Source organism: Bos javanicus, chromosome 17, assembly GCF_032452875.1.
Source record: "Bos javanicus breed banteng chromosome 17, ARS-OSU_banteng_1.0, whole genome shotgun sequence".
Taxonomy (NCBI): Eukaryota; Metazoa; Chordata; class Mammalia; order Artiodactyla; family Bovidae; genus Bos; species Bos javanicus.
Genome location: NC_083884.1, coordinates 36,013,883 through 36,036,644, shown reverse-complemented (window position 1 = coordinate 36,036,644; position 22,762 = coordinate 36,013,883). Strand labels below are relative to the sequence as shown.

The 22,762-nt window shown below is 35.2% G+C and overlaps 1 protein-coding gene across 7 annotated transcripts in view; it reads left to right on the top strand.

Moving 5' to 3' along the window:
- The window catches only part of BLTP1 (bridge-like lipid transfer protein family member 1), a 194,990-nt gene that overhangs the window by 35,015 nt on the left and 137,213 nt on the right, over nucleotides 1-22,762 (top strand). For all 7 annotated transcript variants that reach the window (XM_061384265.1, XM_061384270.1, XM_061384269.1 and 4 more), the window contains exons 10-17: nucleotides 300-379; nucleotides 2,168-2,318; nucleotides 6,100-6,256; nucleotides 7,275-7,353; nucleotides 9,920-10,011; nucleotides 11,402-11,519; nucleotides 21,293-21,448; nucleotides 21,709-21,806. In XM_061384265.1, coding sequence (XP_061240249.1) covers nucleotides 300-379; nucleotides 2,168-2,318; nucleotides 6,100-6,256; nucleotides 7,275-7,353; nucleotides 9,920-10,011; nucleotides 11,402-11,519; nucleotides 21,293-21,448; nucleotides 21,709-21,806 — 931 coding nt within the window. The remainder of the gene's footprint in view (nucleotides 1-299; nucleotides 380-2,167; nucleotides 2,319-6,099; nucleotides 6,257-7,274; nucleotides 7,354-9,919; nucleotides 10,012-11,401; nucleotides 11,520-21,292; nucleotides 21,449-21,708; nucleotides 21,807-22,762) is intronic.

Sequence of the window (22,762 nt, the reverse complement as noted above, 5' to 3'; positions counted from 1 at the left end):
TTTAAATTGATTTCTCTTATTCAAAACAAAATGCCAAACATTTTTTTCTTTCTTAAACCAATTTACTGATCAAAAATTTTTCAATGCCTACTTTTTAAATAGTCTAATATAGAAAGCAGTTATGGAACAATTTATTGTAAATGTGAAAGATGTTTTCCCTTTTCAAGATGCTACACTTGATTGCTTTTTAGTTTTCTTTTTTCTTTTTTGCTTTTACCTATTACCATCGTTAATTAAAATACCAAACATTTTATATTCTGGAGATGTACTTAGTTTGCCTTCTTCCTTCCTTTGTGTAGACCACCAAGATTAATGGGAGAAGGTTTTGTGGTGATGCAGTCAAATGATGTTGACATCTACTATTACATGGATGAGCCAGGTATTATTTTTTAAAATATGTTTTATAGCTATAGTTCTGTTTCTCCTATGAAATGCTGGTATGTACTATTATTTAAGTATCTTTACTTAGGATATAAATAAGCATCAGTAATGGTAAATGTGCATGTAAGAATGCCTACCTAAAAAATACCTGTGTCATTTGTCCAAAGTTGAATATTAATACTTCAGTATTTCATATCAAAAAAGAACAGTATAGAAATCATTCCTTCAGATTCCATTTTTGCAAGTACACTTCAGAAATTGTGAATACAAATGACCGTGAGTGAAAGCCATTAGAGAATGTGGTGATAGTTAAAGTAGTTCATGCTGACTTAGGGGAAAAAAAATCACACTAAGTTAAATTTGAGGCTTAAAGTTTAAGGATTGAAGTCTAGCTATTTATAGTACTTCACAGGTGGTCTCAGTTTTATAAAGTAGCTAAATAATGGACTTTTAGTCATATTTTCCTAATGCTCTTTTTCATACCTTTCAGGAGGTTTATGACGTCAGAGTATTTCAGAATTAGGACGTTATTTGCCATTTTTTTTGGTCATATTGTACTGATGATGCAAAAGTTATGGTGGACAAAACTGCTGATGCTTTAGCATGAATCAAAGGCAGTGACTCCAAACTATAGCAGTAATCTCTTTTTTACTGCCACACATTCACAATAACAACAAATGTCAGTATGCTTTACTGTGTCTTTCTTTTATCAAGTCTTGACCGTTGACTAAACTTTTAAATATTCACTTCTTAAAATAAGTACACATAATGTACTTCTGCCCCATACCAGAGTACACTGATGTTTTGAGGAAAATCACCGTGTGATTGAGTTTCAAGCTGAATTGTTTGCAGTTTTCAAGGAACACCAGTTTTGCTTCAAAGAGCAACTAGAGACAAACTATAGTTTTGTGCTTTCATGTGAAAATTTGAATTTTGGAAAATTTGAGTCTGCCATTGTGAGCTTGACGACTTTTCTGATGAGACTACCGGTGATATTAACAATATGAATTTTTAGATATTTAATAATGAAATTTGTCTGTTTGGGAAAAGTATGCATATTTCAGTGAACCAATATTTTCCAAATGATCAATTCATGATGTCTGTAAAAGATTTATTCAAAGTGCAAAGGCAATCAGTAAATTTTAATGTATCAGAATGTGAAAAGTTCAGGGATTTAATTTCAGATTCCACATTGCAAGTATTCTCTAAGAAATTACCACTTGCTGAAATTTGGTGTACTGTCAAAGAATATCCAAAATTATCTGAAAAAGCAGTTGAAATAGTCCTCCCTTTTCTATTTGTATGAGGCTAGATTTTCTTCAGATCCTTGAGTAACAGATTAAATGCAGAAACAACTATGAGAATTCACTTGTTTTCTATTAAGCTGAATATTTAAGAGATTTGCCAAGATAAAAACAATGCCAGTGTTTCTTATTAATTTGTTTCAGAAAGTAATAATTATTTAATATTTCAAGTAAAAATTAAAGTTTTATATTTTCATTAAAATGTTTTTTCCTGCATATTTTCAGTAAATCTTAGACTTTTTGTTTTGTCAACATGTAATGAGTTTTATTTAAAAATAAATTTTAAAATATTGCTCAATTCAAATTTCAAAGTCAGTAAAATATGATAGATATAATACAAAAAAAATTCCCACTTTGGTGTTCTCAATAATTTTTTAGAGTGTAAAGGATTTCTTAGGTCAAAAAATTTTTAGAACTGTTGGTCTAGGGAAACCTTTTAATGGTTAAGTAGCTATCTTCATATTGTATATTCTGCAATATAGGACTTGTTCCAGAAGAAACAGAAGAAAATGTTGAAGGAGAAATGAGCACTGAAGATTGCAAATTACAAGACTTGCCTCCATGTTGGGGATTGGATATAGTTTGTGGTAAAGGAACAGATTTCAACTATGGGCCATGGGCTGATAGGCAGAGGTACTTGATTAAATTACATTTCTACTAAGTCAAATGTATTGGGATAATACTATAATTTTTATTAAAAAACTAGTTCAGTATTTTTATAAGCTAATTTATTATGGCAGGGTAAAATATCACTAAACATTTTAATCCAAATAATTTGTAGAACAATTGGTATAAGCAAGTTTGCTCTAAAGGAGGTGCTAATTCATTAGAAAAGTGGTGAATGAGCAGCATATTATTGGTTGGTTGGTTTTTTCTTTTGTATTTAATCAGTGAATATACCAAGGATTGTTGGGATTATGGAGATTCAGAGCTAAAAGTTCAGTTTAGGAAAAAAGAAACAAAAGAGTTTTATTAAGATGAAGAACTTAGAAAAGCACTGTGTTAGTTTTACTAAGGTTGCCATAACAAAGTACCACCAACTTTGTGGCTTAAACAGCAGAAATTTCTCATAGTTCTGAAGGTTAGAATTCTGAGACCAAGGTGTTGGCAGGATTGGTTCCTTCTGAGGGCTGTGACGGAAGGATGTGTTCAAGGCCTCTTTCCTTGGGCTGTAGATGGTCATTCTGTATCTTCACACAGTCTACCCTCTTATATGTTTTATAGGTCTCTGTGTCCAAATTTCCTCTTCTTAGAAGAACGCCAGACATACTGGCCTAGGGCCCACCCTATTGATCGCTTTTTAACTTAAGTTTTAACTTAAGTGATTTCTGCCTAGCATTATTAGAATTATATACTTTGTCAAGTACTACATTCTTTTAACCTTGTTATCTCTCGTGTATAGGAATACCAGTTGCCTTAAGTAGCTATTTAAATAACAGTTAAATGGTAAATGTGTAAGTAAGTATGTTTGAAAACTTGGAATATACTAATATAATACCTAATTAAGTTTTGGGTTAGATTTTTAGAGTTGAAAGTAAACAGCTTAAAATTTCAGGTTAGGAAACAAATATTTTTCAAATTACTGGATTTAAATGTTCCTTTTATGATAAAATTTTTCATACACTAAACCATGATGCTTTTTCTGTGGAATAGTTGAAAGTGAGGAGCTTTACATTCCGTTAAGTAACAGTTATATTTGAAAGGAAAAAATTAAAGCAATGCTTTAACACAAACACATAAAATATTTTTGCATTTTAGCATTTGAATAAAGTGCAATTCTTCTTAAGCTGTATTTAATTTTAATGCATTAAGAAAAAGTATTAGGCTATATTTACATGAAAATCCAAGCTGAAATTCCTTTAGTATATAGTCATAGAGAAATGATACTGAAGATGATGTGAAAAAAAAAGTTGTCTTTACCAACTCCATTCAGTTAGTCCTGCCACTGCTAGGAGAGAACAGCAATACATTTCTTAACCTGAACTTAATAGAACCATTCAGATTTATTAAAAAGAAAGAGAAAAATTTATCACTTGAGTTTAGTTTCCTTTTGTGAGTAGCAATAGTACTTATCTCCTCCCTTACATACTCAAATTGTGCATTTCCTTTTCTGTAGCCATTTCCTTTACTCCTTCCCCATATTGAGTTTCTAAACAAATATGAACTGTTACCAGAATGTTAATTAGGTCAGTTTTTTTAAGCATTTACATTTAAGCATGTAAAAAATGTAGGAGAAAATCTCACCTGTTTTATTATTGGATAGTTTACTCAGCATGGTGAGTTGTTGTTTTTGTTTTTGTTTTTTTTAATATTTACTTATTTGGCTGCATCAGGTCTTAATTGTGGGTAATGGGTTCAGTTCCCCTGGAGCACGTGGGGTCTTTGATCCCCAACCAGGGATCAAACCTGTGTCCCCTGCATTACAAGGTGGATTCTTAACCATTGGACCACCAGAGAAGTTTTTAATCTCTGATTAAAAAGGCATGACCTTATTTAGTTTGTAGATTTTTTATGTCTATCACTTTTATATGATTTTCTCAATCTTTAAGATATTCAGCTTTTCAAGTGTTTTCATGACAGTTAAAATCCAAACTTTATAAATTTGTACTTAACTCCTTAATGATAAACTATAATAATGCTAATATTCCTGACATTGTCTGGCCTTTTATTGCTTTCACTTAAGTGCTTTCAGAGCTTTCCAGGTGGTGCTAGTGGTAAAGAATCAGCCTGCCAATGCAGGAGACATTAGAGACATGGGTTTGGTCTCTGGGTTGGGAAGATCCCCTGGAGGAGAACAGAACAACCCACTCCAGTATTCTTGTCTGGAGAATTCCATGAAAGAAGAGCCTTGCGGATTACAGTCCATGGGGTTGCAGAGACTGAAGCAACTTAGCACTTAAGTGCTCTCATTTATATTTTCACAACTCAGTGAGAGACACTAGGACAAGTGTGGTGAACTGATTATACCTGTGAAAGAATGGAGATGCAGAGAGGTTCAGTGATTTGGACAAGATAAGGAAGCTGTACCATATGGAGCCAAGATTCAAACCAACCCTTCAAGTCTACTGCTCTTTTCATTATATCTTGCTGCCCATTTTATAGTCCCTGATCATCTAATGATCAGATGGATTCTTTGTCATTAATATCTTAGTTATATATATTTGTGTGTCTTCACCAAAACATTTATAAATTTAATTTTCATGTCGTTAATGATGGCAAATTAAAGTCTAAAATCAATCAGTTTGCAAATTTTGTTCTGTTCATCTAATTTTTCTCTGTTCATTCCAAGCAGCATTTCCAGTTACTCATGACTCCTTCCTCATCTTTTCCTTTTAAAAGTCACAAATTGATACTTTTTCTGAATGTATGAGTAACATGCTAATTTTTTAATTACATAGAAGAGTCTGAATTGAAAATTTCTTGATTTCTTTCATCTTTTGTCACATAAGGGGAGGCAAATACATTAGAGCTCTAGCTTACAAACACTTGCATCTTTTTAGAAACCTGTTTCTCTTTAGACTCTTATTGTTATAATATTGATTAAAAATGATTATAAAAATAATAGAATAACATTTCTTTCTATGTGCCATGTACTACCAAGTGTTTGATGTGTGTTGTCATTTAATTCTTGGATCTATTCTCTGAGACTGGTTATGATAAACCTCATTTACAAGTGAGGAAGCAGGCAGGTATCCTCAGAAAGGTTAAGTAATTATCCAGAAAGCAAAAATGATTCTAATTAAACCATTCTTCTTCAACTCTTTATTTGCCATTTGTACATTTGATATACTTGTAGAAAGTCTTTACTTTCTCAACAGTATTGGTTGAATAGTGTAAACTGGGTCTTGCTGCTGCTGCTGCTGCTAAGTCGCTTCAGTCGTGTCCGACTCTGTGCAACCCCATAGACGGCAGCCCACCAGGCTCTGCCGTCCCTGGGATTCTCCAGGCAAGAACACTGGAGTGGATTGCCATTTCCTTCTCCAATGCGTGAAAGTGAAAAGTCAAAGTGAAGTCGCTCAGTCGTGTCCGACTCTTAGCGACCCCATGGGCTGCTGCAGCCTACCAGGCTCCTCCATCCATGGGATTTTCCAGGCAAGAGTACTGGAGTGGGATGCCATTGCCTTCTCCGAAACTTGGTCTTACCCACATCTTATTTTATAGCAGTATATTAGGTGCTCAAAGCTCATTGATCTCTGAAAATAGAAAACAATGGAGAAAATAGTCTTTCATTTTACTGAAAGGAAACTATAGTAGGTGTTATTTTGTGACTTATTTTTTTGAAATTTATGTCCAATTGTTAAATGAGATAGCGATGATAATATCAGTATAAAGTATAATACTGATTTTAGTCTTTTTTATGAGAAGCAATTTCATTTGAATAACTTGTCATTATTCTTTCTTCCTCCTTATTTAGAGATTGTCTATGGAAGTTCTTCTTCCCTCCTGATTATCAAGTTCTGAAAGTTTCTGAAATTGCACAGCCTGGGAGACCAAGACAGATCCTTGCTTTTGAACTACGAATGAATATTATTGCAGATGCTACAATTGACTTGTTGTTTACCAAAAATAGGGTAATTATTGAAATTGTAGAAAGTAATGTTTAAAATTTGACCATTATCTTCCAGAGTGTTTTTCTGGTAATTAGTCCCATGCGTGTGTGCTAAGTTGCTTCCAGTTGTGGTTGAGTCTTTGAGACCCTGTGGACTTTAGCCTACCAGGCTCCTCTGTCCATGGAATTCTCCAGGCAAGAATACTGGAGTGGGTTGCCCTCCTCCAGGGTGTCCTCCCTACCCAGGGATTGAACCCGCATTTCTTATGTCTTCTGCATTGGTAGGTGAGTCCTTACCCTAGTGCCACATGGGAAACCCGACTAGTGCTATACTTGGATTCATTTCTGTGAGCTTTGCCTGACCCCTATCCCCAGTATGTATGTTACATCATTAAGTGCCAAATACTGGAAAGAATTAATGAAAATAGACTTTGATACTGTAGTCTCCTTCTTCTTCTCCTTTGAATCTAGCCAAATTGTTTTAGTGTATTTTTGGTATAAATTTGAACTTTTGCTCTTAGGAACTTTTAATACCTATTTAATATTGTTGTTGTGGCTCAGTGCCTGACTCTTCGCAATCCCATGGACTGTAGCCTGCTAGGCTCCTCTGTCCATGGGATATTCCAGGCAAGAATACTGGAGTGGGTTGCCATTTTTTTCTTTAGGGAATCTTCCCGACCCAAGGCTTGAACTTTGGCAGGCAGAGTCTTTACCACTGAGCCACCTGGGAAGCCCTATTTAATATTGTGTATGTGTGCTATGCTCAGTTGTGTTCAACTATTTGTGGTCCTTTGTACAATAGCTTCCCAGGGTCCTCTGTCCATGGAATTTTTCAGGCAAGAATACTGGAGTGGCTTTCCATTTCCTCCTCCAGGTGATCTTCCTGACACTACGAGCGAACCCATGTCTTCTATATTGCAGGCAGATTTCTTTTCTGCTGAGCCATTGGATTGATGATTGATTTTTGTCTGCGTTAATAACTGAAAAGTATAGATGTGAGAATAATTATAATGTCTCATATGAATTTTTTCTTTTGGTAGGAAACAAATGCTGTACATGTAAATGTTGGAGCTGGTTCATATTTAGAAATTAATATTCCAATGACGGTTGAGGAAAATGGTAAGCTACAATGAGTGTTTTTCTTTTTAAGTGATTATAGGCATAATTAATATATAAATAATTATTAATCTACTTAGACTAAAATTAATTGAGTTTTCTCTTTCAGTTTTCTGTTATATTTTAATGTGCCCTTGAAAAGTGAAAGTGAAGTCGCTCAGTCGTTTTTGACTCTTTGCGACCCCATGGACTGTAGCCTACAAGGCTCCTCTGTCCATGGGATTTTCCAGGCAATAGTACTGGAGTGGATTGCCATTTCCTTCTCCAGGGGATCTTCCCAACCCAGGGATTGAACCCAGGTCTCCCACATTGTAGGCAGGCGCTTTACCATCTGAGCCACCAGGGAAGTCCTATGTGTGTCCTTAGTAAATGCTATATAATTATTCATGCACCTAGAGAGAAGAGAAAAACTGTTTTATTCAAGCTAGGTCTTATTTGTGCTGTCATTGTACTTTATACCTTTCTTTTGTAAGATTGTGCATAATTTGCTTAGCATATGTTTTTCCTACTAGTCTATTGCTCTGTAAAAGCAGGTGCTGTATATTTCTTTTTACCAGTGTATACCTGGTACCAAACCCAAGATCTGGCACATGAAACATGGTCCATGGGCAGAAATTGATTCAGTAGCTAATAAGCTTTGTTTTAAGTTATATCTTTAGTAGACTTTTGTCAGAGAGTAAGCTTGTTCTTTGAATAGCATAACTTTAAGAAAGCAGAATATTTCATGTTTAACATATTAAATCATGCCCTGATAGTTGTAGTTTCATCTGAGGTAAGATAATCTAAGTTCATTATGCATTTGAAATTTGGGCCCTGATACAGATTAACCAGTAACATTAAACATTAAATACTTTTTGTTAAATTTATCAAAATGTCAAATAGTCTTCCTAATTTTTCTTTGTTTTTCCTATTCTCTTATTACATTTGTAATTGATAACAATTGAAATTCTGCTTTATTCACTCTTGAGAGTATGGAGAGTAGCAGCTTACCCTTATTTTTAAATTACTGTCTAGCAGTGTTTCTATCACTTTCCCAGAAGCATGACTAGAGTAATTTTTATATGATTGGCTCTCTTTCCTTATTTCTGTCACTCATTTTGTTTCTCCAATAAGAAGAAAGCAGGCAAAGGGGTTGACTAGATTTATTAGTTTGTGTTAAAAAGATAGCAGTTGAGTCTGCCTGCTTAGATAATTAATCGAAAAAGTGACTGAAAATGAGGTAGTATCTTTTCCCTTTAACTTTAGAGCTATTATAGTGAAGAACTAAACCTTATCTTAGTTACTTTTAAAAGAATAATCATACTAAATCTTAAAGTAGATATTGAGATTCTCTAGGATTCAGAGTAGTCGGTTGGAAAGTAGCATCTTTTAGGATAGCCTTAATTACTGACATATAGGTAATTCTGTAGGGGAAAGACAGTTGGGTGTTGCATAAAATTGAGAATAGTTCAGTTAAGGGAGTGCTTTTGCCTTTTTTAAACTGATGATGCAAATAGGATAATATTTGTACATATTTTTTAGGGGTACAGTTATTGGTGCACAGGGGTAAAGGGGCCATCTGAGGACTGAGACATCATCATCTTGACCTATCATGAATTCATGGGAAGTGCCACAGCACAGTGACTGTGGAACTACATGAGCTAAAGGTCTAAGGAAAACCCAGTCAGATTCTTGGTAAAGTTGTTGTTTAGTTGCTTGGTCATGTCCAACTCTTTTGCAACCCCGTGGACTATAGCCTGCCAGGCTCCTCTGTCCATGGAATTCCCCAGGCAAGAATACTGGTGTGAGTTGCCATTTCCTTCTCCAGAGGATCTTTCTGACCCAGGGATCGAACCCACATCTCCTGCATTGACAGGAGGATTCTTTACCAGTGAGTCACCAGGAAGCCTGGTAAAGGTTAGATGGCTTTTAAGATGAGTATCTTCAGAGAGAAAAATAGACTGAAGTCTTAGATAATAACAGAATAAAACATTTAAAACTTCCCCAAAAGATTCCGATGTTTGGGGGAAAAAATGCCCAGAGTGGGATGCATGTTGAATTAACCATATAATAATGATCATAGTTTTAGTGTTCATAGGAGGACAGTCCATCAAAAAAAGAAGTGAAATACTCTGAACTTTTCTGCTTTTATTCAGAAAAGTTGTTTGATAACTGTCATTATGTAAGGAATAGCTGTTGTTCAGAAACTGTCACTATATAATGAGTAGTTGAAAATGATGAATATATGTACCCTTGAGTTAATGGGGAAAAAAAAGTCATGGGAGCAGTCTTAAAAACTTGCTTATTAATCATTTAGAAAATAGACTTGTAGTTTGGCATTAAAAAGCAAGATCAGGATAGATATTATATGAAAATGGAACTTTTTTTTCTCATCAGAGCTGTCCAAAATGAGAAAGGTTATGGATTAGATAGCATAGTCCACATTATTGGAAGTGTATTTAAATAGTAACTAATCACCAATTTTCAGGAATTCCTTCTTTGGGTGGTGGGGGAATTGGTTTCCAGTTTCTGAAAATTTTAATTATCTATTTTTTTAGGTTCTTATTTTTTATGTTTTCACCTATTTTAGGTTATACCCCTGCGATTAAAGGACAGCTCTTACATGTTGATGCCACTACCAGCATGCAATACCGGACTCTCTTAGAAGCGGAAATGTTAGCAGTAAGTCTAATGTATATGATGATACACATATACCTATAAAATACAAATTTGGGTTTTATTTTTTAATATAAAATTTTAATGGTCAAGTCATCAAATGATCTGTCTTCTTATTCAGGAACCACCAGGTGCTCTTGCCCATATTTTTGGGAAGAAGAGTAGATTCTCAATGCTTTGGATTCCTTTTGGCCTCTCCCTATTGCTCTTCTTTTAGGGGAAATGAATATAAGGCAGCAACACATGGGTTTTTGGCCTTTAAAAATTTGAGAAGTTGTATACCTGTGGCGGATTCATTTTAATGTTTGGCAAAACCAATACAATATTGTAAAGTTTAAAAATAAAATTAAAAAAAAATTTGAGAAGTTGTTAGAAATTTTTTTTTAAATTTCATTGTATGGCTAGACACTCTCCTATGCTGTAAATAATTAGATAAAATTTTACTGTATGTTTCCTGGCCCCATCAGATTCTTTCTCAAGGTTAATAGTTCACTGTCCTTTTTACTTGATGAATAAAGTACAAGGAAGAAAATCTTATTGATACCCTAAATTGCACCACATTAGAAACAGAATTAATGTGGAAACACTCATGATTAAAAATTGCAGGCCAGGAACTCATTAATCAATCTGATTGTTATTTTTTTTCAGGGATAACAATAATAACCAAATTTACTGTGTGGAATAACTTATATTCAGAGAGGATTGTTTTATATTAGATGGTATCATTAGGTCCTTAATTGTTTATCTAAACAAGCACATTTACACGATATACGTAAATTAAGAGGAAAATTTTACAGTTTTCCAAGAATATATTGAGTACTATAAATATGTGTTAAACTGACATATTTAGCATTTTAATGAATTTCTGAGCTATTGCTGATAAATGGTACTGTGCAATAATGCTATTCCTGGTCAGGCAGCTCTTGCCTTTGGAGAATTGCCAAGTCTTGGCAGGTGAAATATATCATAAAGCACCATGTCAGATTTATAACTACTGTGCTGTCAAATGAGAAGCCAGGAGGCACTGGTGGCCAAACTTCTGTGTGACAGGGTGCATTGCACTCTATCCTCCTTGACCCTGAGCCTCACACTTAACAGATTAAGTTTAAAGAAGAATTAATGAGGTTACTCTCTTTGTTTAGCTACAGTATCAAAACTGTAGCCTGATTTGTTCTTAAACTTTTTTGGCCACATCATGGCTTAGTATTTCATGAGCTGGATGTAACCATGGGTACTGACCTTTAGCCACAGCAATTTGAAAATCTGTATAGGACCCTGTGTTCAACTCAGTAGGAAAATAAGTTTTAATTACCTGTTTGTGTGAGTTCATTTCTAATGCTGTTTACACAATGTCATGTTTTAACGTCTAACATTTTGCTTAACATTTGGCTTGCAGTTTCACATCAATGCCAGCTACCCCCGAATATGGAACATGCCACAGACATGGCAGTGTGAATTAGAGGTTTATAAAGCCACCTACCACTTCATCTTTGCACAGAAGAATTTTTTTACAGGTAATTTTCTAATAATAAAAATACAGTGAGATTTATCAGAGAGAATTTGTTTATATTAATTAAGTTTTGCCTTTAGATTCAACATAGAGACTTAATGACACAATTCATACTTTTTCACTTTTATACTTCTTTTGGGGCTGAGATTATTAGAGGAAGAATTTAAATATATATGTTCTGTGCTGTCTTTTTTTTTGTAATTTTTAATTTTATTTTATTTTTAAACTTTACATAATTGTATTAGTTTTGCCAAGTATCAAAATGAATGGACTTCTGTGCTGTCTTTTAACCCATAGAAGGAGACTGTGAACCCAAAATTGACCTTGGAAGGAAGTGCAAGAATTCTTTTTTGTGTCACTCTAATGGGGGAGTTAGATGGGGAGAATGAATTGGTTTTTTCCTCTTTATGAATTAGGCATCATAGTGGATTTATTATTTTGTTTTAATTATTGTAATCCACAGACAATATATTCACATAGTCAAATATGTTTTTATATTCAGAGTCCCTACTTAACTCCTTTCTGTTGATGTATATAATTGAATTAATACTATCATTAGTTGGAAAAATTCTTTTATTTCTTGCAGCATGTTATGATAGCTACTTATTACATTTTATGAATATGGGAATGTGTAGTCTTAGTCTCTGAATAACATGTTTAATCACTACAGTAATTTAAATTATTACATAAAAGTAAGCATCTTTTTAGCCTTTCTGTAAGAAGTTTAACCAAACAGAATCAGTCTGCTTTTCCAGGATCAGTGGCTACCCCAGAGTTTCTATTTGTTTGACTGATTGCTACATTTATCCATTTGTTTGTCCACCCACCAGTTGTTTATTTGTGGGTATAGCAGTGATTAAGATATGCATAGGTAGTCCTGTCGTGACATTATTTACTAGTAATATGATGTGAGCCAAATTGTTTAATTGTTTAAGCTTCAGTACCTTATCTATGAAATAGAGACAAGTTACATGATTCTTCTCCAGGATTCAGGTTTCAAGGTCTCAGTAGTAGAGTCCCAGAAAGTTAAGCTTTTGTCAGTGAAGCTGGACAATGAATACTTAATTCAGGTTTATGAAAAAAAAATACATATCTAGAACTTAGTGTGTATTAGTGTCTGTCTCTGTTTTAAGCAGTTTCACATATTAAATCATTAAACTTCTATAATAACTCTCTGAGGTCAATTTTATTATCATTATTTTATAGAAGAGGGTAGTCAGTTACAGAGTGGTTACGCACTTTGTCTAGGTTTAGGTTGACTAGGTCAGGTTAGGATTCCAACCCAAAAGTCTGGCCCAAGAATCTGTTTTTATATAAATAACTTCTTTTCCTTCTCACTTAATATTTTGTCATTTCTAACTTTGCTTGTCTTTTAAAGTAGATTCCAGTTTCTATATTTTTAGATTTTTTAGATTATAAATTATTTAATTTATTTAAACTTAAAAAACCCAACATTTTCAAGCATGTTATACTTCACATTGTGTTTCCTCCAGATTTCACAATCTCAGACTTTAGTAATGCTAAGAATAGTTAGATAGAAGTATAAATTTCTCAAGATTTAATGTTAATTTTGTAGCAGTGCTTACATTTAGACTGAATATTTTATTAAACAAGTACTCATTTCTTAAAATATAATTGTGTTTTTCTTGAATCTTTTTCTTTCTCTAACTCTAAGCTTTATGCTTCTATCTGTTGAAATTCATTTTTGAGTTACTTTTTTTCTAAAATTGATTTGGAGAAATTTTTAAAATGTAGAAAGGTACAAAGCTTAAGTTCTCATTTCCCAGATTTAACAACTGTAATATTTAGGTGTATTACTTCCGAAATCTTTCTGCTGCGGTGGGCATGCTCAGTAGTGTCTTACTCTTTGCGACCCCATGGACTAGTAACCCACCAGGCAACTCTGTTGATGGGATTTTCCAGGCAAGAACACTGGAGTGAGTTGCCATTTCCTTCTCCAGGGGATCTTTCCAACCCAGGGATCGAACCTGCATCACCTGCATTGGCAGGAGGATTCTTTGCCACTGCACCACCTAAGAAACCCCCAGAAATCTTTCTAGAATCCTTTAAAAACTTTTTTATTCTTTAAAAAAGATAGAATAATATTAGTCTAATCTTGGAGAAAATACACTTGGTCATAGTGTTTGAATTGCTTTTCTCTTTTCTCAGTTTTACATTTCTTTATTGACAGATTTTTGCAGAAAATAAATTATCTATCTGTATGTCTCATGAACTATTCTCACATTAGTTATTAGTGAGCTAAAATTGTTCATAAGCAATTTCAATGTGAGACAAAGATCACTTCATGATAAAAACAATATAGAGCTGCCTCAAGAACGAAAGATTCAAAACAAAGGCAGAAGTGAAGTCTTTACTGGCAATAGTGAAATTGACTTAGGTTTACTCTAAGAGAAGAACATGACATTATAATAGTATTACAATCCCAGTACCACTTGATGGATATTTTATAGGGTGTAGCTTTCCTGGTAGCTCAGCTGGTAAAGTATCCACCTGCAATGCAGGGGACCCCAGTTTGATTCCTGGGTTGGGACGGTCTCGCTGGAGGGGGGATAGGCTACCCACTCCAGTATTCTTGGGTTTCTCTGGTGACTCATCTGGTAAAAAATGCACCTTCAGTGTGGGAGACCTGGGTTCAATCCCTGGGTTTGGAAGATCCTCGGAGAAGAGAATGGCTACCTACTCCAGTATTCTAGCCTGGAGAAGTCCATGGACTATATATAGTGCCAGGGGTTGCAAAGAGTTGGACACGACTGAGCGACTTTTGCTGGCCTAATAAATAGGCCAGCAAATTATAAAGCAAGTTGTAATTATATAGTAATTACTTAATTATAAGTAATTAATTATTTAAGTAATTATTACAACTTAGTTAATTATAAAGTAAGTTGTAAATGAGGTTTTTTCCCAGACTAATATTTAGATTACCAACTTCACAACTTTTTTTTTTTCCATTCCCAATATTTGTTGAGACATGTTTTATAGTTTGGTCCATTACCATTGAAAAAAATTCCATGTATATTTGAAATGAATGTAGTTAATAAATTGCCTATTAGTTCATGTTTAGCTGAATTTTTCAAACATTCTGTATATTTACTGATGTTTAGTATGCTTGACTTATCAATAATTAAGCATCAAGCATCAAAAACCTTCCTTTTTCTGATAAATTTATTTGGTAAAACCAGCTGGTAATAAGGGCATTTTTTGGTTTAAAGAGAAATACATATTGGAAATAGTTTTTGAGGTTCCTAGTAAAAATATTTTGTTACCATAATTTTTAATATTTATCAGTAAAGATGTTGTGTAAGCTGGTGGGGAAACTGTACTGCAGAATATATTGAAATCGTAGATAAGATACTTGAAAAACGTGTAAGATATTAAAATAGAAATTGACTAATAACTATAAAATTACATTGGTTTCCTTAGATTAGTAGATTATTTGAATTTGTGTTTATTTCATTAGCAATTATATTTCAGCCTTTTAATTAGTAGTATCAAGTAAATAAATGCAACCACTATAAGCTGAGATTCTCTTATGAATAATGATTCAAAACAAATATAAACCATGATCTCAACCTGTAGAAAATTAGGAGGGTATCGGGAGAGGGAGCTCTGGAGCCTGAGCCTACCTTTGAGCAAGGGAGTCTTGGCTCCAGGCCCCCTTCTGGGCATGGAGGGCAGTGTGTGGTTCCTGTTGGTCAAGAAGGAGGTGGGCTTGGGGCTCAAAGCAAAGGGGACTTAGCTGCAGCATCTGTCACCCCCATCCCTCTGGCCTCCCTCAGTTGCCCACACTTGGATCTTTCCTTCCTCACTCTGACTCTGTCCCTTCCCTATAGCCCAGCCTGGATCTATCCCCATGACCTATCTGCACCCTCCCACTGCTCCCCTGACCACGGCCCTCCCCCTGCAGCCACCCTCTCTTCTACATGGGTGACCCACTTCACTCTATCTGGGTTCTCACCTCTAGCCAGTCTCCAGCTTTCTGCTGTAGTCTAACCTCAAGCCCTTCTGTTATGGTCTAACCTCTAAACTTTCCACTGTGGTCATGCCCTTGACCTGCAGTCTAACATCCAGCCTTGTCCTGTACTTTCACCTCTCACCCTCCCACAGCAGCTTCACTGCCCTTATGGTGTAACATCCAACCATTCCAGTGGTCCAAGGTCCACCCTAGAACTCTCCCTTGCTATTTAACCTCCAACTAAGGTGGTCTAGATTTCCCTGATGGCTCAGCTGTGAAAGAATCCATATGCAGTGCAGAGGAGACAAGAGACGCAGGTTCAATCCCTGGGTCGGGAAGATCCCCTAGAGAAGGAAATGGTAACCCACTCCAGTATTCTTGCCTGAAAAATCCCATGGACAGAGGAGCCTGGCAAGCTACAGTGCAGAGGGTTGCAAAGACTCAGACACGACTGAGCAACTAAGCACATTGCTTATGTGCATATCTTTATTTATCAATCTCAAGTATATTGCACAACCATGAATTGTGACCCTAACAAGTACATGGAAAATGTGAATACAGAGGACATCTCTATGATCGGAAGGCAATTAGAGAAAGTAAGAAAGGGCATTAAGATCTGAAATAATCTTTGTAAATGAACTCAGTAACATTAATGAAAATTTGCATAGTGTTTTCATAAAACATTCCAAAGCATATTCATTTTAATCAGCTTCACAACTCTGAAAAGAGACAGCTGTTACTGTTATCCCTGAGTTAATGGTGAGGAGATTGAAGAAACATTCAACAACTTGGGCAGACTCATGAAGCCAATAAGTGGGAGAGACATTTAAGAACAATTTTTTGACTATAGACCCTTGTTCTCTCTGTATGGTCATGCTATTGTTAAAGATGGTTAGCATTTTCCTTAACAAAGAGGTTACCAATGAGTGTGTTTATTTTAGAAGGAATGAATAATTTGAATAAAAGTGCAGAACCAAGCATGTTTATGAGGGAAAAACATGAAAAACAACTTGATGAGTGATAAATTTTGTATTGTGTAGTTGGTTAACGGCAGAGATGACGTTTGGGCACCTCCTGAGTGCTGACCATTGTGTTAAAGCTAGTGATGATGCAGTCAGGATAGTTAGGTACGATAGTATGTAGAAATAAAGTTTTAGAAGTAAGCATAGATACTGTAAGATATGATAAACTATTGGGATTGCTTGTTGAAATAAAAATGTATTTAAAATAAAGTAAAATTAAGTGGAATTTTCCTTTCTCTAGTCTCAGAATAGGTTAATTGGCCATATGCCTTTTATTGCTGATATAGTAAAATTTTGCATCTTATTAATACTAATTTTTATTGAAACTTGATATTATTTTGTCATTTTCCTGAGAGGATTTAATATATGTGTACAGGTTTCTGTATGTTGCAGTTATTTTTAAAATGAGTTCATACAATATTTGACTTCTGAGTTCTTTACTGAATCTAATATTTCTCCTTTAAAGATATCCTTTAAAATTCAAGGAAAATGACTTTAAATATATAATTAATTTTGCCTATTATTTTTCTTAGAATATCTTTAACAAGTGCCACCATTCATGTGCTATCTTGTGACAGTTTCTGTGCTAAAAGTTCACTTATTATCCCCTCAATTCTCACAATAAGTCTGTCAGTTGTCCCCATTTTGTAAAAGAGAAGACCAATAGAATTTCAGTCATTTGTTCAAGATCATATAACTAGTAAAATGATAAGCCAGAATATAAACCCAGGACTATCTGGTTGTCAAGAGTTTGTGTTATAACAATGGTACTTGCTGCTCTCCATCAAATACACAAAGTTCTGATTTTGTAGCACTGTATTATGTACTGAGTGTACAAAGATGAGCTTGACACCTTTAGGAGGATACGCTTTATTGAAGAATGTGATTCCTGTGAGTATATAATACATGCAAATGATGTGAATGCTAGAAGGAAAAGCACTGTGACATCTTTATATAGTATAAAGAGCTTTTGCCTGTTGGGTTTAAAAAAATATTTAAGTATGAAAGGATATGCAGACAAAATATATGAGCACAATTTTGAAAAGCAACAATTAAAGCATCTAATGCAGCAGTACAGTAAATCAGCAGTCAGTAAAGCTGATTGACTGTAATTCTACGGCCAAGACTTTGTTTTGCTCACATTGTATTCCCAGGGTCTAGAACAGAGTGTGCACACAGTAGACATTCTGTAGGTATTTGTTTTGTGAATAAAGTGACATGAAAAAATATTCAACCCTCCTTGTAACGAAAATATTCAATTAAACTGAGATACCATTTTTCAGTTATCAGAAATCAAGATGCAGCACCCCGGCTGCCATCAAAAAAATAAAAATAGAGGTAGAAAGAAATATAATGCAGGAACAGGTACAGTGAAACAGATAGTTGACCATACATTTTTAATAACATGAATTGATCTACTACTTTTGGAAAGCAGTTTGTGATTTATTGTTGCTTAGTCACTTAGTCGTGTTCAACTCTTTGCGACCCTATGGACTGTAGCTCTCCAGGCACCTCTGTCCATAGGATTTCCCAGGAAAGAATACTGGAGTGGGTTGACATTTCCCTCTCTAGGGGGTCTTCCTGACCCAGGAATCAAACCTGCGTCTCCTGCATCTCCTGCATTGGCAGGTAGATTCCATACCACTGAGCCAGCTGGGGAGTCCTTGTGATTTATAATAGCCTTCAGTTCAGTTTAGTTCAGTCGCTCAGTCATGTCCGACTCTTTGCGACCCCATGAATCGCAGCACACCAGGCCTCCCTGTCCATCACCAACTCCCGGAGTTCACTCAGACTCACGTCCATCGAGTCAGTGATGCCATCCAGCCATCTCATCCTCTGTTGTCCCCTTCTCCTCCTGCCCCCAATCCCTCCCAGCATCAGAGTCTTTTCCAATGAGTCAATTCTTTGCATGAGGTGGCCAAAGTACTGGAGTTTCAGCTTTAGCATCATTCCCTCCAAAGCAATCCCAGGGCTGATCTCCTTCAGAATGGATGGTTGGATCTCCTTGCAGTCCAAGGGACTCTCAAGAGTCTTCTTCAACACCACAGTTCAGAAGCATCAATTCTTCGGTGCTCAGCCTTCTTCACAGTCCAACTCTCACATCCATACATGACCACTGGAAAAACCATAGCCTTGACTAGCCGGACTTTTGTTGGCAAAGTAATGTCTCTGCTTTTGAATATGCTATCTAGGTTGGTCATAACTTTCCTTCCAAGGAGCAAGCGTCTTTTAATTTCATGGCTGCAATCACCATCTGCAGTGATTTTGGAGCCCCCAAAAATAAAATCTGACACTGTTTCCACTGTTTCCCCATCTATTTCCCATGAAGTGATGGGACCGGATGCCATGATCTTGGTTTTCTGAATGTTGAGCTTTAAGCCAACTTTTTTACTCTCCTCTTTCACTTTCATCAAGAGGCTTTGAGTTCCTCTTCACTTTCTGCCATAAGGGTGGTGTCATCTGCATATCTGAGGTTATTGATATTTCTCCCGGCAATCTTGATTCCAGCTTGTGTTTCTTCCAGTCCAGCATTTCTCATGATGTACTCTGCATAATAGTTAAATAAGCAGGATGACAATATACAGCCTTGATGTACTCCTTTTCCTATTTGGAACCAGTCTGCTGTTCCATGTCCAGTTCTAACTGTTGCTTCCTGACCTGCATACAGATTTCTCAAGAGGCAGATCAGGTGGTCTGGTATTCCCATCTCTTTCAGAATTTCCCACAGGTTATTGTGATCCACACAGTCAAAGGCTTTGGCATAGTCAATAAAGCAGAAATACATGATTTTCTGGAACTCTCTTGCTTTTTCCATGATCCAGCGGATGTTGGCAATTTGATCTCTGGTTCCTCTGCCTTTTCTAAAACCAGCTTGAACATCAGGAAGTTCACAGTTCACATATTGCTGAAGCCTGGCTTGGAGAATTTTGAGCATTACTTTACTAGCGTGTGAGATGAGTGCAATTGTGTGGTAGTTTGAGCATTCTTTGGCATTGCCTTTCTTTGGGACCTTTTCCAGTCCTGTGGCCACTGCTGAGTTTTCCAAATTTGCTGGCATATTGAGTGCAGCACTTTCACAGCATCATCTTTCAGGATTTGAAAGAGCTCAAGTGAAATTCCATCACCTCCACTAGCTTTGTTCGTAGTGATGCTTTTAAGGCCTGCTTGACTTCACATTCCAGGATGTCTGGCTCTAGGTCAGTGATCACACCATCATGATAATCTGGGTCGTGAAGATCTTTTTTGTACAGTTCTTCTGTGTATTCTTGCCACCTCTTCTTGATATCTTCTGCTTCTGTTAGGTCCATACCTTTTCTATCCTTTATCGAGCTCATCTTTAAAAAATTCATAAACTTTGATCTAGGAAATCTACTTTTGAAATCTGTCCTGTCAGAATAATTGTGAATATGTAAAATATCTTGTATGGAAATAAATGCAATAACATCATCTACAACAAAAATTTGAAGCAAGTCTAAATATCAAAGTACAGTATATGGTTAAATAAATCTTTACAGATCTTTTTAATGAACTATCATTAAAATCTTTGTTACTGTCTATTAAATAACATGGCAAAATTTTGAGTTCAGTGACAAAAGTAATACATAAAACATGTGCATCTTAGGATACTGTAAAAATTTACATAGAGAACAAACTAGAATGAGATATGTCCACAATATTAGATATTTGAGTAACAGAATATCAGGTGATTTTCTTGCCCTTTTATCTTCTTAACTTTCTTTAAAGATATAATACGTGTATGAAATACATTAAAATTTTTCTTATCTGTAACTGTGATTAGTAAATAAGCATTTTTACTCTCAAACTGTTTGTTATTGTTGTACTTCAGTTCCTAAGTCATTTCCAACTCTTTGCGAACCCGTGAACTGCAGCACATCAGGCTTTTCTGTCCTTCACTATCTCCCTGACTTTACTTAAACTCATGTCCGTTCAGTCAGTGATGCTATCCAAACATCTCATCCTTTGTCGCCTCCTTCTCCTCTTGCCCTCAGTCTTTCCCAGCATCAGGGTCTTTTCCATTGAGTCAGCTCTTCACATCAAGTGGTCAAAGTATTGGAGCTTCAGTTTCAGCATTAGATCTTCCAGTGAATATTCAGGATTAATTTCCTTTAGTATTGACTGGTTTGATCTCCTTGCTGTCCAGGGGACTCTCAAGAGTCTTCTCCAACACCACAGTTTGAAAGTTGTCAATTCTTTAAAAGGCACTCAGCCTTCTTTATGGTTCAACTCTCACATCTGTACACGACTACTGGAAAAACCATAGTTTTGACTATACTGAACTTTGTCCGCAAAGTAATATCTCTGCTTTATAATACACTATCTACGTTTGTCATAGGTATTTTTCAACGGAGCAAATGTTTTTTAATTTAGTGGCTGCAGTCACCATCTGCATTGATTTTGGAGCCCAAGAAAATGAAATCTGACAATGTTTCCACATTTTCCCCATCTGTTTGCCATGATCTTAGTTTTTTGAATGTTGAGTTTTGAGCCAGCTTTTTCACTGTCCTCTCTCACTTTCATCAAGATGCTCTTAAGTTCCTCTTCATTTTCTGTCATTCAAGAGGTATCATCTGCATATACGAGGTTGTTGATAATTCTCCTGCAATCTTAATTTAGCTCCATTTTAATCACCTTTTAATATCTTTGTATAAAAATTCTTTTTAGTTACAATTGAAAACATCATTTTTGATGTTAGAATATTTTTATTTTGTTTTCTCAATTTCAATTAATTGTGCATTTTGTCTCCTACTTCAATTATTTTAGATTTAATTCAAGACTGGTCAAGTGATAGTGCACCAGACATTTTTTCATTTGTTCCATATACATGGAATTTTAAAATCATGTTTCATCAATTTGAAATGATTTGGGCAGCTAATCAGCACAACTGGATTGACTGTTCCACTAAACAACAGGAAAATGGTAGGTACTTTAAAAAAAATAGGTTAAATATTCTGTTCATTAAGACAAATATCAACAAAGAAAATTGGTGTTGATTTTGTAGTTTTAATAGGTACTAGAATTGACCTTTTTTTGCATTGTCTTGTGAGACTCTCAGAGAACTATTTCAGAATTCATATTGAACTAAGCATTTAAATTTAATTTTGTTTAGGTATGTATTTAAGGCAGTTTTTATTTCTTTTTTTTTTGGAAATTAAATTTCTTTTTCTCTTTTTTTGCAGTGTACCTGGCAGCCTGTGGGGAAACATTAAACATTGATTTTTCTTTGCCTTTTACGGACTTTGTTCCAGCTACATGTAATACCAAGTTCTCTTTAAAAGTACGTATAATTGGATGCATTGTTTGTTCCACAAGGTCTATTAATAAGTTTGATTTCCCGGTGCTTATCTTTATTCTCTCCTGCCCATTCTGTTGCCAGCCTGCAGTATTTTGGCTTTCCTCCACTGTTCACTAACTTTAGTGTCACAGAATTGCTTCTGGTTTTTTTTTTTTTTTTGGTAGTTAATTGCAATATTCTGCCATTCCTGTAAATTCCCTAAGTTCCCCTAAGAAATTGCACAATAATTTGAAAACATATGTGTACTCCAGTATTCATGGCAGCATTATTTACAGTAGCCAGGATATGGAAGCAACCTTAGTGCCCATTGACAGATGAATGAATGTGGATGAAGAAAATGTGGTATATATACTCATTGGAGTATTACTTAGCCTTAAAAAAGAATGAGATCGTAGCATTTGTGGCATAGATGACCTAGAATGGGTATTATGCATAGTGAAATAAGTCAGACAGAGAAACACAAATACTGTATGTTTTCACTTATATTTGGAATCTAAAGAACAAAATGAATGAATAAAGCAGAAATAGACTCTGAGATACAAAAAACAAACTAATGGTTACTAGAAAGGGGAGGGGTGAAATAGGTGAAGGAGATTAAAAGGTATAAATTACCAGTTATAAAATAAACAGGTCACAGAGATGTAATGTAGAGCACAGGGAATAAAATCAATATCCTGTCATAACTTTGTGTAATGTGTAATCCATAAAAACATTGAAATACTCTGTTGTACAACTAAAACGAGTATATTGAATAATATTGTAAGTAATTGTACTTCAGTTAAAAAGAAGTTGGCTGATGAAAAATAATTCCTTGAGTCAATTATTTTGTTAGAGCTCATTTCTAACCTCTATGACTAATCTTTATTTTCTCTTAAGAATTTTTGTAGCTCTAACGTTTTACTAAGTCTGTGAGCTATATTTTACATTTTTTTGTACAG